We start from the raw sequence: 16,250 nt of genomic DNA on the forward strand, positions 1-16,250 counted from the left end.
CACACACACACCCCTGAATATACACATCTACACACACCTGAATACACACATGCACACACACACCTGAATATACACATGCACACACACACACCTGAATATACACATGCACACACACACACCTGAATATACACATGCACACACACACACCTGAATATACACATGCACACACACCTGAATACACACATGCGCACACACACCTGAATATACACATGCACACACACACCTGAATATACACATGCACACACACCTGAATACACACATGCACACACACACCTGAATATACACATGCACACACACACCTGAATATACACATGCACACACACACCTGAATATACACATGCACACACACCTGAATACACACATGCGCACACACACACCTGAATATACACATGCACACACACCTGTATACACACATGCACACACACACCTGAATATACACATGCACACACACCTGTATACACACATGCACACAGACACACACACACACCTGTATACACACATGCACACAGACACCTGAATATACACATGCACACACACAAACATAAGAATGTAGGGAGTAGAATGGGTGGAGTAAGCTTCTTTCATATGAAAATCAAAGATTGTGCATTCAGACTCACTATATTGGGTTTATCTACCCAGGCTAATTACTGACCCTGCCATGTCCTGACTCTTTAGGTCAGCTTCTATATACATTATTCATAGTCTCTCTCTCTCTCTCTCTCTCTCTCTCTCTCTCTCTCTCTCTCTCTCTCTCTCTGTGTGTGTGTGTGTGTGTGTGTGTATGTGTGTGTGAAGATAGGAGCTTGTGTAGCTCAGCCTAGCCTTGAACTCACTATGTACTTAAGACTGGCCTTGAATTCCTTATCTTCCTACCTCCACCTCCCAAATCCCAAATTCTGAGGTTACAGGTGTGTGACACCTTGTTTTCTATGTAGTCGATACATGTTTCTAGACATGACAAAACAGAAACAGCATACAGATGTAAGGTAGCTGGCATCATGTTACAATTGTCTATAATTATGGTTAACCAAAAAACTATTCTATATAATTATGAATTATGAGCACAAGCTAGCATAATACATCATCTGTCAAACATTTAACCAGGAAACTCTAAGAATCATCTAGCTAGTATCAAAGGCACAAATATGATTCTATCAAGTATCATAAACATTGCTTGTACGCATGTGATTTTGCTGGACTATAAAAAACAAGAAGCAAAATGGTGTTTATCATCTCTCTGTTGAACAGATTCAACAAGCCATTCCCTGCTTGTACGTGCTAGGCAAGTACTCTACCTAAGTGAGCTGCATGTGCCTTCTTCCTATTTTTCCTTTAAAATGAATACTTTAGGCCTATAGAAATGGCTCAGAGGGTTGGAGTAATCACCCTGGAAGCATGAGGACCTGAGTTCAGATCCCAGCACACGTGTAAAAGGTCTCGCTGTAATCCTAGTGGGAGTTGGGTGGGGGCAGAGACAGGAAGATAGTTGGGGCTTCCTGGCCAATAGCTTAGCTGCAGGTTCAGCAAGAAACCCTGTTTTGAAAGAATAAGACCAAGGGTGATAGAGAACCTTTTCCTCATGGTCATCAGTTTCACGGTCATTCACTATATACCAGTATAAGTATAATGGCCTGCCATTAAAAAATAATCAAACAAAATGTGTAGATTGAGTAGCTTGAACAACATTTATTTCTAACAGTTCTGGAAGCCAGGAAGTCCCAGAGGCAGTGTGGGCAGGTTCTGAGGAAGGCTCCCTTCCTGATTTGTGGACTCCTGCCTTCCTGCTACATCTTCACAAGATGAAGAGGCAGAGTCTGTGAGCCCTTTGGCACTAAGCTTGATCTCATCTAAACTTTCTCCAAAAGACCTGCTTCTTACAGACCTTCACCCATCTGCAACACATAAATGCAGGAGGCTGCGGGTATCCAGCAAATATTCAGCACGTAGTTGGCAAAGGAAGTCAACTTAAAAACAAGAACCATTTATGCACAACAGCCTGGCAGAAGGAAGAAAAGCTGATCTCTGTGTTTTAAAGCACTCTAAGATAAATTTCAGTGTAGAAATACTTACATGCCGGCTATTGTTTGCAGTGGTGACTCGAATGGGAAATTCCTTTTTTAAAACTGTCTCCCATGCCTCCAAGGATAACAGGCACAGGTGACAAGTAATCTGGGTAGGAGTAGCTTAGTGGTAATAGTCAGTCATAACTACTGACCTTCTACGTCAAAGCAACAAAGAGAAATGTCCTCTGCGCGTATTTTCAGTGTGAATCCAAGGAGACTTGGAAAAGAAAGATCAGTCCTGTGGAGCTTGGGGTTTTTTTGTTTGTTTGTTTGGTTTTTGTTTTTGTTTTTATTTTGTTCTTGCTTTTGTTTTTGTTTTTGTTTTTCAAGGCATGGTTTCTCTGTATCGTCCTCACTGCCCTGAACTCCCTCTGTAGACCAGGCTGGCCTGGAACGCAGAGATCTGCCTGCCTCTGCCTCCCAAGCACCGGGATGAAGGGCCTCTGAGTTCTATCTTACTGGAAATGGTGACTCCAAGTCTTTCTGAGTCTTCCATTTCCAATTGCTGACGCTCGTGCTGTGAGCCACCTACCAGACAACCTAAATTATATGGCTCGCTTCCAGGATTCCCAGGTAACTGAAGGCATCCCGAGATGTTGTATCACGATGGCTGAGAAACTCTCATTCTCTCAGATCCCCAAAGGCGCATTATTTGAGCAATTCTTGAGTCATTTTCGGCACGGTAAAGAATATTCCTATGACTGAAATATTAAGTTATCGCAAGTTACCGGGACATTTTCCAGTTAAAGCGCTACTTTAAAAAAAAAAAAAAATGCCTGAAGTTCTGCAAGCCAGCAGTGCCAGGGAAGCATTCCTGAGGATTAATGAGTCTCAGGGAAGAGAAAGAGATTTGGAGGATGTGCGAAGACTGTTTGTATCTGTTCAGAGAGACGACATAAAGAACAACCCATCTGCCTGTGTTTGAGATGAGAGGCAGGTACACTAAGTCATGGCTAATCTACCATTAGACAGCATTCCATCCTCCAAAGACTTTACCTTCCTCCTACTGCAAATCAATGACTTCCCTCTATTTCTGAGGGAATAATGCACCTTTTGGGGATCTGAGAGAATGAGAGTTTCTCAGCCATCGTGATACAACATCTCGGGATGCCTTCAGTTACCTGGGAATCCTGGAAGCGAGTCACATAATTTAGGTCTCGTCTGGTAGGTGGCTCACAGCACCGCTAGAGTCAACAGTAAGAAAAGAAAGACTCGGAAACATTATTTGGACTTTGGCGCTGTATTCCCAAGTTTACACACCTTGCATGTAACTGGACATAGCTTTGACCGTAAGTACTGAGCCTCAACTGGCATTTCCAGGAAATTCTCCTGGTCATAGATCTGTTTGGATGGATCAGATCCTTCTCGAACAATGAATCAAGGACACCCACAAAGAGCAAGCACACACAGGACAATGTTACAATTCAGCTATGTTTTCAAGGAAACATGAAATGCTACCTATATTTGTATTTTCTGGAAATAGAAGAGGGCAAATAGATTTCTTAGTAGATCTAGTCAGACATAACCAAAGAGCAAGGGGAAATGAGTCTTTTTTTTTTTTTCAGACCTATCCATGAAGGCAGTTTGGCATGCCACTCACAAGTGCTGTGTGGGAAAGAACTTAAACAAGAGCCCATTTACCTAAAAGTTCCTGAATCCAATGCAAGGAAAGACAGGGAAGAGAAAAATGCAGAGAGATAGCAGGAATAGCATTTAAAGGCCCACTGCTCACCATGTCTTTTGTAGACACACTATCTATCTTCTATTCCAATTATACTTTAACTTTCTAGATTCAATCTATGAACAAAATTTCAACACCAAAATTGCCATGAGTGAAAGCTATTATATGTCTGTGCCTATATGTACATATATATGATATATATAGGAGAGATGTGTATATTTGAAAAATCCAAAGTCATTGTCTGCCTTTCCCATTAATATATATTTTAAGAGGAGTAATATTGGAATTTTACTGTTTTCATAGTACTTTTGCATAGTAAATGTTTAATTAGTGATTGTTAAATGAATCTCAGAAATATTCAGAACATACTTTTTATTGTGTAAATGTGCATTTAGCAATCCACTTGAAAGCACACATCTAGACGTCACAGGGACAGCTGAGAATACCCCAAGGACAAAAAGTGGAAGATAGCTATTACAACAGAATGGGCTAGAATGGTGACAACTTGAGAAAGTATGAAGGGAAATTCCAAACGTTATTTTTTTCCAAATATAGTCTTTTAATATCTCAGATATCTTGGTTTCCATGGAAATTCCCAAGTGTCTAGAAAATATAATTTATTTTGACTTTGAAACTTTGACTTCTCTTCTCCACAACATCCACACATAAATTGTAATCTTTTCACATTCTTACAAATGTCACAACAGAGAATTTAAGCCTGTTTGCTAGTATCCACTGTGCTTGCCAAACCTCAATGGAGCACAGTCTGATTGTACTGTTTATCGTTTTAAGAGTTGCCCTAAAGAGCAAGAGCCATTTAAGAGTAGAGAGAAGCAGAGGTGAGTCTCAAGCTAGCCCACACACATTTTACTAGCCATTGCACAAGAAATTACAGGAACAGTAATTCTTTCATCCTTCTTAAGTCGGGCAACTCTTTTTGAAAACCGATTCAATGCCCTGTAATGGAGTAGCGGAGTTCATTTTGGTCAATTTATTTTGTTAATCCCCTCTGAACAAGGGAAGCAATCTATAATCTATTGTGTGTGGTTTGAAACATTGTTTTTTTTTTCCTTATCTCTGTTATGCACTTAAAACACAGATGGAGGCGTCCAGTGGGCTTCGTTTTACTCAGAGATTGAAGACAATGTAAAGTGTAACTTCACATGCTCCTTAAAAAAAAAAAAAAAAAAAAGCCACCGGGTCCCTGGTCCCCTGTTACTAGAAACAAGCCAAAACTGATACGTAAAATAGAGCTCTTTCAAAAATAATTCTTATATAGGAAATAGCAGCGCAAAAACGCATCTTGGACTGATTGAGTTAACATTCCTCCATCAGTAACAAATTTCCCCGGAATCATTGCTCTTATTTGTAAACAAGAGCTCGAGGCAGCGATGCTCCTGGGCACCAGAAGGTAAGCGGTGATGCGCGGAGTCTGAAGCGTTAGGCAAGGACTGTCTGGACAGGTCTTTCGCCAGAACCCCTGTACACGTACCATCCTGCCAAAAGACGCCCTGTCCCAACTCTTCTTCTTCCAACCTCCAGGCTAGGGATGACCGCCCTCGCTTAACTTAAACCTCCTTCAACTCCCCGCACACTGCCGGGCACCCTGCATCCCACAGCGGATCTTGCGTCCTCCGGGAAACCCGGCCCGTTGGTGGCCCCGCAGGTTGGCTTACCGAGCAGCGAACCAATGAAGATGACGACCTGCACGGTGGTGGTGAACTGGCGGTACAGCTGCGCCTCGCTCAGCTCCCCGAACGCGCTGCTGTTGGCGCCAGCCTGGGCGCCCGACGTGTTACGCGGGTGGCTGGTGTTCGGTGACACCCAGCTGCCGTTGTGCCCCATAGCGAAGCCGGGGGCTTGTACTCTCCTGCCCGGCCTCTGAGCCCCAGCGCACAGCCGCTCCTGCCCCGGGCGCGGAGGGACCGACGCTCGGGAGCCAGGCAGCGTCCTGCAGAGCCGGGCAGCCGGCTAGCCCCTCACGTCTGCTCATCGCCTAACCAGCCGTCCTCGAGATGGGGTGGGAGGGAGGCGCGGCCGCGCCCCATGCCTGCTCCCCCCTGGGCCCGTCAGCAGCCACATGGAGGCGGCACGGTCACAGCGCATCGCTGGGCCCTCCTCCCGAGGGGGGGAGGCGGGCAGCGCGGCCAAGCCCACCCAGCATACACATAGGTGGCTGCGAAGGACCCGGCGCACGCTCCGGACCTCTCTGGCTAACGAGAAGGGAGCACTTGGCTGAAGCTATATTTCAGTGCTGCTAGCTCCGGGGCTGGGGAGGTGCGAACCCCCATGAAATGCTTCAGTGTAGTGATCGTAGCTGAGAGGGTGGGGGCTAGACCCGGTGGGCAGCCAAGGCTGGGCAGCAGGCTGGCCCCCGCACACTGGGCTGAGCGCCAGGACTCCAGAAGCTCAGCTGGGGTCCAATCCCGCCTCCCCAAGGCTGTCTGGACCAGTTCTGTAGCCCCCTTTGCCTCTACAAGCCGCCCCCACCCTTGGCCTCAGCACCCCCACCCCCACCCCAGGTCGGTTCTTGGCTTGGACGGATTGTCGTGACCTAGCAGGGACCGGGGAGGACGCCCCTAGCGGGGCAGTGGCGCCTCCAGCTCTGCTGCCAGGCTCCCAGCGCGTGCCTGGGGCAGTCGGGGCCGCGCGGCAGGCAGGCGAGGTCACGTGACGCACGACCCACCCACCTCAACCCCCTCCCGCCCCTCACGCTGCTTGGGAGGGACGTAGCGCCATTTTGCCCCAGTGGAGCGTGACTTCGTCGCGGGGCGCGTGGGAGGCGCGCAGTTTCAGTGTCTGGCTGCAGAAGGATGCGCTGCCAGCTGCGCTGCGTTTGCTGCTGTGGTTACTGCCCCATTCGTCCTTAGGGTGCAGCCTGCAGTCTCTAAGTCATTTGCCACTGACTTCTGGACAGGAATCCCAAGCCTCCAGGGCCCTCGGTCAAGCCAAAGCCTTCGAATGGTGGACTAAAGGAACCCACTGATGGTTTCCCAGGCCCTTCCATTGGACCTCACCTCCACAAGGGGCACTGCTAATAAATTCAGCGATGAAGACTTGGAGGGGGTTTCCTGCAGGCTGATGTAAAGCATTGGGAAGTTGGGATAAGCAGGCAAACAAGAAGAAACAGTGAAGCAGGAGGAGCGAAATGGAAACAAGGAACCAAGAGAGGGATCAAGGGAAGAAAAATGGAGAAATGAGCCGAGCATAGTGGTGCACACCTCTAATCCCAGAGTTTCGGAGGGAGAGGCAAGACAATCAGGAATTTACTACAAAATAAATTGGCACACTTGAATTTGTGAGACCTTTCACTGCAAAACAAAACGGAGGTCGCCAATTTGAGACACACAAGCCTTATGAAATCACAGAACCAAGGACAAGGTAACATCAGTCTTACAGTCACATCTTAGGTGAATTTTCCACTGACTCCAATGATGAGTCAAGGGGTTGGACATCATTTAAATGTTATACTTTCTGGGTAGTATGCAACAAATTTATAAACTTCAGTAGCTTGAACAACCTATCGCCGGTAGTTCAGCCAGTGGCAGAGTCTGGAATCTGGAGGCTCTTCGTGGCTGGCAGGAGATACTGGCTGTACCTCAGAGGTCGGCTGCAACTGTTCTCTGAATGATCTCCACGGGACCTTTCCATGTAGCTGCTTAGCTTCCTCATAGGTAACTCTGGTCTTCAAGTGAGGACACACAGAAACCACGCTGACGTTTATAAGTCATTTTAGAATTTAGGTATCATGTCCACTGCACTGGATTTGTTGTAAGTCACAAAACCACACTGCGTTTAATCAGGCAACCCTCGGGTGACAGTCACTCCTAAGATGAACAGGTAGAATTCGGAGCATGGTATTGCAGTCATTAAATAAAAATATGTCAAAAGAGTTTCCTATTGAAAAAATTTTATTTAGATTTTTTTTCTAGAATTGGGCAGGTCAAAAACCGGAGGGATTGTCCTGATCTGCACAGGCTACTATAACAAAATGCCCTATACCATGCAATTTATAAACAACAAAGTTTTGTTTCTGGTTGTTCCAGACTGGGAAGTCCAAAAGAGCACTAAAGCTTGTATCCGTGAGAACTTGTTTCCTTTTATCCCTTCATTTGTGTTCAGAAGAATTCTTGGATTTTAACATTCTTAGACATTTATTAAAAAGCGGAAGGATCCTGGGCAGGAGGAAAACAAGATGGAGCCGGATTGGGATACTTGCAAAGATCAAAGTGATGGTTAAATAAGACAGATCCTATGAGCTGTAGTTTTCTTTCCTTCCTCCTGACCCTCGTCTCACTGAAGGGAGAGAGAAGAAAAGCCGGGAGAGACAAGTGTTTTCTCAGTCCTGTGGTAGGTGACTTCCCATCTCAAGTAGGCAGTTCTGTATTTCTATGTGGTCAGTCGTGTGCCTATAGCCCTGTGCCTATAGTCGGTGGTTTGCTGTGCGGACATTACTCAGGTTGACAGTTTCCCATTCTCTTCTTCTAGACACACTGAAAACAGTCTCTCTCAACTGTCATTTCAGCAAGCAAGGCCACGTGACTATTATGACTAATGAAATCTGAGCAGAAATGATGATGTGTTTGTAGGCCGAAACAGTGAAATGTTATCTGATTACCCAGTCCCTCTTCTGCCCTGCCACAGTGGTTGGGAAGGGAGTCTTGTTCTGAATGGAACTGCCGAAACACAGAGCAGCCTCTGAGTCACCACCACATGGGAGGACTCATGTCCTGGAGACATAGCCACCCACAATAAATTTTGTGTGAGCAAGAAATAAACAGTGTTGTATTAAGCTACAAATATCTTTACAGTTACTCCTTTTTACAGCACAGCCCAGCTTGTGCTGGCAGACAGTCATGGAAACAGGCCTGCATATTTAAAGGAACATCCTTCATTTATGTGCATAGCAGGTATTAAGTCGGATACTTTTTTTAAAATAAGAAATCTCTGTGTATATTGGAAGTGGCTATAGAACACTCTTGGTCCTCAGGAAATGAAAGTGGTAATGGATAACAGAACCTCTGGGAACCTTTGAATTAAACTGCTGGGCTTTTCATGTCCAACCTGTGTCAGTCTCTGATAAATTTACTTCGTTTAAATGGCTTATTGGAGTGTATTTAAACTTAATATGGGCAATACGCCATTTCTCTTCTTCTGGAAACCTAGACTGATTTTTGAGACAGGCAAACATACAAACCTTCTCAAGATCGCAGAGTCTAAGATAGCCTGAGGGACAGTGGGAGCAAAGGAGGAAGAGCATGAATAGTGATCTTACAAACCTGTGTGCAAGTGTCTGTGCCAATTCGAGCCCTCTTCACCTCTGTGAACTTGGTGTCCTTCTCTATCAAATAGATGTAGGGTGAATATAGCTGTTTGTGGAGACTTTTTGAGACTATAATACTGAATTAATCAAAACCTCAGGGTCACATATGTTAAACTTCACTATTAGATCAAGTCCTGTTTATTGATGATTAAAGTAAACAAATACCACAGAGAGGAAAACCCTCCCCTTCCAACATGTTAAAGCATTCTCTCTGTGGGCTTCACTAAAACGTTACTTTGCAGACCTTGGTTCCCCATGGATATGAATCTACAAATATGTTTTAGTAGCCTTTGTTCCTAAAGACTTGCTATTAAAGTTCTCAAGATATTACAAAAATAGGAAGTTTTTTCCCTCTGAAGGAAGCCTCAGAAGTCACATACACATGGATGTCATGCACACAAACACAAACACACACACACACACACACACACACACACACACACACTGGGATTGAAACAAACACTTTGCACATCTTAAGCAAGAGCTCTATCGCTGTATCACACCCCCAGACCAGACCGATTTCTAATGTCAAATTGAAAATATCCATGAATACTGTCATCCTCAGGTAGTCTTGGGAAGCCACACAGTTGTTGGATATTTCTTGAGACTTCTCAACCCCTCTTTGGAGCTCCTCTATTACTGTAAAATTCGGGATCTAGCACAATCTTTTCTGTGTTTCTGTTCATGACAAATATGTCCTTTGAAAATAAATTTGATTTCTTGGTCAGAGTTGAAAGTTATCTAGAACCAATGCTGGTGAATTGAGGGATCAATACAGTAATGTCTCCTTCAGGAAAAGATGAGCCATGGCTATGACTCAGAACCCAACTTAGAAGTAACAGCATAGCTTTGGAATAAAAGGTTATACTTGAGCTTCCAGTTTCTGCCTGCACTGGGAGTTGACCCAGTCCCACAGCTCTCTGTACACAAATTCCATGGGAGAGAGAGCTGGACTCTCAGAAATGCAGACAATCCTGAGAGCTCAAGGGAGATCACCACTTCTGTTCACATTCCTGGCCTATGAGGAACCCAGTTAGAGCCCTTGGGACACAGGAACCAAGGAGCAGTCAGGGAGAGAATCCTGTCAGTCTCTGTCTGCACTCAGAGCTGAAAGCCAGTATCCAGGAGCTTTAACACACCTGACAGCAGAGGTAAGACCACCACTTCTGCTCCAAAGGACCCCAGATCCAGCTGGGAGAAATCTAGTCTCCAGGAGTGCTGACACACAGGCTTACACAGGCTGACACACAAGGTCAAGTCATTGTCAGAGACAGCAAGACCAGCTAATACCAGAGACAACTAGACGGGGAGAGGCAATTGTAGGAATCTAAGCAACAGAAACCAAGACTACTTGGTATCATCATGGCCCAGTTCCCCCACCAAAGCAAATACTGAGTATCCAAACACACCAAAAAAGCAAGATTTTGATTTAAAATCACATCTCATGATGATGAAAGAGGACTTTAAGAAGGATATATATAACTCCCTTAAAGAAATACAGGAAAATATAGGTAAACATGTAGACGTTCTTAAAGAGGAAACAAAATAATCCCTTAAAGAATTACAAGCAAACACAACCAAACAGATGAAGGAATTGAACAAAACCATCCAGGACCTAAAAATGGAAATAGAAACAATAGAGAAATCACAAAGGAAGACAACCCTGGAGATAGAAAACCTAGGAAAGAGATCAGGAATCATAGACACAAGCATCACTAACAGAATACAAGAAATAGAAGAGAGAATCAGAGGTGCAGAAGATTCCATAGAAAACATTGACACAACTGTCAAAGATAATGTAAAATGCAAAAAGCTCCTAACCCAAAATCTCCAGGGAATCCAGGACACAATGAGAAGAGCAAACCTAGGGATAATAGGTACAGAAGAGAGCGAAGACTCCCAACTTAATGGTCCAGTCAATATCCGCAACAAAATTACAGAACTCCAAATAGATTGGACTAGAAAAGAAGTTCCTCCCATCACATAATAGTCAAAACAGCAAATGCACGAAACAAAGAAAGAATATTAAAAGCAGTAAGGGAAAAAGGTCAAGTAACATATAAAGGCAGAGCTATCAGAATTACACCAGACTTCTCACCAGAGACTATGAAAGCTAGAATGGGCAGATGTCATCCAGACCCTAAGAAAACACAAATGCCAGCCCAGGCTACAATATCCAGCAAAAATCTCAATAAACATAGAGGGAGAAACAATATATTCCATGACAAAACCAAATTTACACAATATTTTTCCAAAATCCAGTCCTACAAAGGATAAGAGATGGAGAACTTCAACACAAAGAGGGAAACTACACCCTAGAAAAAGCAAGAAAGTAATCTTCTTGCAACAAACCCCAAAGAAAAGAGACAGACAAACATAATTCCACCTCTAACAACAAAAATAACAGGAAACAACAATCTCTATCCCTTAATATCTCTTAACATCAATGGAATCAATTCCCCAATAAAAAGACATAGATTAACAGAATGAATATATAAAGAGGACCCATTTTGCTGCACACAGGAAATATACCTCAGTGACAAAGACAGACACTACCCTAAGAGTAAAAGGCTGGAAAACAACTTTCCAAGCAAATGGTCCCAAGAAACAAGCAGGAGTAGCCATTCTAATGTCAAATAAAATCAACTTTCAACTAAAAGTTATCAAAAAAGATAAGGAAGGGCACTTCATATTCATATTCATATTCGTGGTGGAAAAAATCCACCACGATAAACTCTCATTCCTAATTATCTATGCTCCAACTGCAAGGGCACCTACATTCATAAAAGAAACCTACTAGAGCTCAAAGCACACATTGCACCTCACACAATAATAGTAGGAGACTTCAACTCCCCCACTCCCAGCAATGGACAGATCATGGAAACAGAAATTAAACAGAGACACAGAGAAACTAACAGAAGTTATGAACCAAATGGATTTAATAGATATCTATGGAACATTTCATCCTAAAACAAAAGGATATACCTTCTTCTCAGCACCTCATGGTACCTTCTCCAAAATTGACCATATAATTGGTCACGAAACAAGCCTCAACAGATACAAGAGGACTGAAATAATCCCCTGCATCCTATCAGATCACCATGGACTAAGGCTGATCTTCAATTACAACAAAAACGACAGAAAGTTCACATACACATGGAAGTAACAATGCTCTGTTCAATAGTAATTTAGTCAAGGAAGAAATACAGAAAGAAATTAAAGACTTCTTAGAATTTAATGAAAATGAAGGTACAACATACCCAAACTTATGGGACACAATGAAAGCTGTGCTAAGAGGAAAACTCATAGCGCTGAGTGCCTGCAGAAAGAAACAGGAAAGAGCATATGTCAGCAGCTTGACAGCACACCTAAAAGCTCTAGAACAAAAAGAAGCAAATACACCCAGGAGGAGTAGAAGGCAGGAAATAATCAAACTCAGAGCTGAAATCAATCAAGTAGAAACAAAAAGGACCATAGAAAGAATCAACAGAACCAAAAGTTGGTTCTTTGAGAAAATCAACAAGATAGATAAACTCTTAGCCAGACTAACCAGAGGACACAGAGAGTGTGTCCAAATTAACAAAATCAGAAATGAAAAGGGAGACATAACTACAGATTCAGAGGAAATTCAAAAAATCATCAGATCCTACTACAAAAGCCTATATTCAACAAAACTTGAAAATCTGCAGGAAATGTACAATTTCCTAGACAGATACTAGGTACCAAAGTTGAATCAGGATCAGATAAACCATCTAAACGGTCCTATAACTCCTAAAGAAATAGAAGCAGTTATTAAAAGTCTCCCAACCAAAAGGAGCCCAGGACCAGATGGATTTAATGCCGAAATCTATCAGACCTTCATAGAAGACCTAATACCAATACTGTCCAAACTATTCCACAAAATAGAAACAGAAGGAACACTGCCCAATTCCTTCTATGAAGCCACAATTACTCTTATACCTAAACCACACAAAGACCCAACGAAGAAAGAGAACTTCAGACCAATTTCCCTTATGAATATCAACACAAAAATACTCGATAAAATTCTTGCAAACTGAATCCAAAAACACATAAAACAATCATCCACCATGATCAAGTAGTTTTCATCCCAGCAATATAGGAATGGTTCAATATACAGAAATTCATCAATGTAATCCATTATATAAAGAAACTCAAAGGAAAAAATACACACAATCATCTCATTAGATGCTGAAAAAGCATTTGACAAAATTCAACAACACCCCTTCATGATTAAAGTCCTGGAAAGAATAGGAATTCAAGGTCCATACCTAAACATAGTAAAAGCCATATAGAGCAAACCAGTAGCTAACATCAAACTAAATGGAGAGAAACTTGAAGCAATCCCACTAAAATCAGGGACTAGACAAGGCTGCCCACTCTCTCCCTATTTATTCAATATAGTACTCGAAGTCCTAGCCAGAGCAATTAGACAACAAAAGGAGATAAAAGGGATACAAATCGGAAAGGAAGAAGTCAAAATATCACTATTTTCAGATGGTATGATAGTACACTTAAGTGACCCCAAAAGTTCCACCAGAGAACTACTAAGCCTGATAAACAACTTCAGCAAAGTGTCGGGGTATAAAATTAATTCAAACAAATCAGTAGCCTTCCTCTACTCAAAGGATAAACAAGCTGAGAAAGAAATTAGGGAAATGACACCCTTCACAATAGTCACAAATAACATAAAATATCTCTCAGTGTGACTCTAACCAAGCAAGTAAAAGAGCTATATGACAAGAACTTCAAGTCTCTGAAGAAATAAATTGAAGATCTCAGAAGATGGAAAGACCTCCCATGCTCATGGATTGGCAGGATCAATATAGTAAAAATGGCCAAAAGCAATCTACAGATTCAATGCAATCCCCATCAAAATTCCAACTCAATTCTTCATAGAGTTAGAAAGAGCAAATTTCAAATTCATATAAAGTTCATATAGAGGAAACTATCCTCAACAATAAAAGAACTTCTGGGGGAATCACCATCCCTGACCTCAAGCTGTATTACAGAGCAATATTGATAAAAGCTGCATGGTATAGGTACAAAGAAAGGCAGGTAGATTGATGGAATAGAATTGAAGATCCAGAAATGAACCCACACACCTATGGTCACTTGATCTTTGACAGAGGAGCTAAAACCATCCAGTGGAAAAAAGATGCTGGTTCAACTGGATGTCAGCATGTAGAAGAATGCAAATCAATCCATTCTCATCATCCTGTACAAAGGTCAAGTCCAAGTGGATCAAGGACCTCCACATAAAACCAGATACACTCAAGCTAATAGAAGAAAAAGTGGGGGAAAGCCTGGAACACATGGGCACTGGGGAAATTTTCCTGAACAGAACACCAATAGCTTATGCTCTAAGATCAAGAATCAACAAATGGGTTGGGGATTTAAAATGCTCAGTGGTAGAGGGCTTGCCTAAGAAGCGCAAGGCCCTGGGTTCGGTCCCCAGCTCCGGAAAAAAAAAAAGAATCAACAAATGGGACCTCCTAAAATTACAAAGCCTCTGTAAGGCAAAGGACGCTGTCATTAGGACAAAATGGCAACCAGCAGATTGGGAAAAATCTTTACCAATCCTACATTCAATAGAGGGCTAATATCCAATATATACAAAGAACTCAAGAAGTTAGACTCCAGAGAGCCAAATAACCCTTTTAAAATGGAGTACAAAGCTAAACAAAGAATTCTCAACTGAGGAATATTGAATGTCTGAGAAATACCTAAAGAAATGTTCAACACCCTTAGTCATCAGGGAAATGCAAATCAAAACAACCCTGAGATTCCACCTCACACCAGTCAGAATAGCTAAGATCAAAAACTCAGGTGACAACAAATGCTGGTGAGGATGTGGAGAAAGAGGAACACACCTCCATTGTTGGTGGGATTGCAAACTGGTACAACCACTCTAGAAATCAGTCTGGAGGTTCCTCAGAAAATTAGACATAGTACTATACCACTCCTGGGCATATACCCAAAAGATGCTCCAACATATAACAAAGACACATGCTCCACTATGTTCATAGCATCATTATTTATAATAGCCAGAAGCTGGAAAGAACACAGATGTCCTTCAACAGAGGAATGGATACAGGAAATGTGGTACATCTACACAATGGAGTATTACTCAGCTATTAAAAATAATGACTTCATGAAATTCATAGGCAAAATGGATGGAACTAGAAAATATCATCCTGAGTGAGGTAACCCAGTCACAAAAATCTACACATGGCATGTACTCACTGATAAGTGGATATTAACCCAAAAGCTCAGATTACCAAGATACAATCTACAGAACTCATGAAGCTCAAGAAGAAAGATGACCAAAGTGTGGATGCTTCAGTCCTTCTTAAAAGGGGGAGCAAAAATATTTATAGGATGAGATATGAAGACAAATTTTGGAGCAGAGACTGAAGGAATGGCCATTCAGAGCCTGCCCTACCTGGGGATCTAGCCCATATACATATAGCTACCAAACCCAGACAATATTGCTGATGCAAAGAAGTGTGTACTGACAGGAGCCTGATATAGCTGTCTCCTGAGAGGCTCTCAGCCAACCATTGGACTGAGAATGGGGTCCCCATTGGAGGAGTTAGAGAAAGGATTGAAGGATCTGAAGGGGTTTACAATCCCATAAGAACAACAATACCAACCAACCAGAGCTCCCAGGGACTAAGCCACCACCCAAAGAGTACACATGGACAGACTCACGGCTCCAACTGCATATGTAGCAGAGGATGGCCCTGTTGGACACCAATAGGAAGAGAAGCCCTTGGTCCTGCCAAGGCTGGACCTCCCAGTGTAAGGGAATGTCAGAGCGGGTAGATGTGAAAGGGTGGGAGAACACCCTCATAGAAGAAGAGGGAGGAGGGATGGGATAGAGGGTTTATGGACAGGAAACCGGGAAAGGGGATATTGAAATGTAAATTTTAAAAAATCCAATAAAAAAAGACAAAAGAGTTTTACTTAATTTTTCCCAAAAGTTAAAAGGCAAGACTCATAAATTAATATAAACAATCTGACAGTGTAGTGTTAGGAAAAGAACTCTTACATTCTGAGAGACTGGACTTTTCACTGGACCTCACAGCCAGAGTAATTACTATGCTGGAGGTTACTTAAGACTGCTCTCCTGCTGTGCACTCAGCCTGTTTAACCTGCCTTT

At 42.8% G+C, this 16,250-nt stretch overlaps 1 protein-coding gene and 1 long non-coding RNA gene across 15 annotated transcripts in view; one reads left to right on the forward strand and one right to left on the reverse strand.

The window, feature by feature from the left end:
• The window catches only part of Gpr176 (G protein-coupled receptor 176), a 101,767-nt gene extending 95,993 nt beyond the window's left edge, over positions 1-5,774 (reverse strand). For 12 of the 14 annotated variants that reach the window (XM_087646880.1, XM_087646862.1, XM_087646834.1 and 9 more), the window contains exon 1: positions 5,421-5,756. Coding sequence is in view for 1 of the 14 variants with exons in the window: in NM_001270986.1 (NP_001257915.1) it covers positions 5,421-5,589 (169 nt within the window). In the remaining 13 variants the exon portion in view is untranslated. 14 annotated transcript variants of the gene reach the window in all.
• Positions 5,775-6,460: 686 nt separating this feature from the next.
• On the forward strand, positions 6,461-8,807 carry LOC134486139 (uncharacterized). Its single transcript, XR_015683747.1, has 2 exons — positions 6,461-8,094; positions 8,233-8,807. It is a non-coding gene; the product is annotated as an uncharacterized LOC134486139 (long non-coding RNA).
• Positions 8,808-16,250: the final 7,443 nt, after the last annotated feature.

This window comes from Rattus norvegicus, chromosome 3 (assembly GCF_021556685.1).
Source record: "Rattus norvegicus strain SHRSP/BbbUtx chromosome 3, alternate assembly SHRSP_T2T, whole genome shotgun sequence".
In the NCBI taxonomy this organism is placed as follows: Eukaryota; Metazoa; Chordata; class Mammalia; order Rodentia; family Muridae; genus Rattus; species Rattus norvegicus.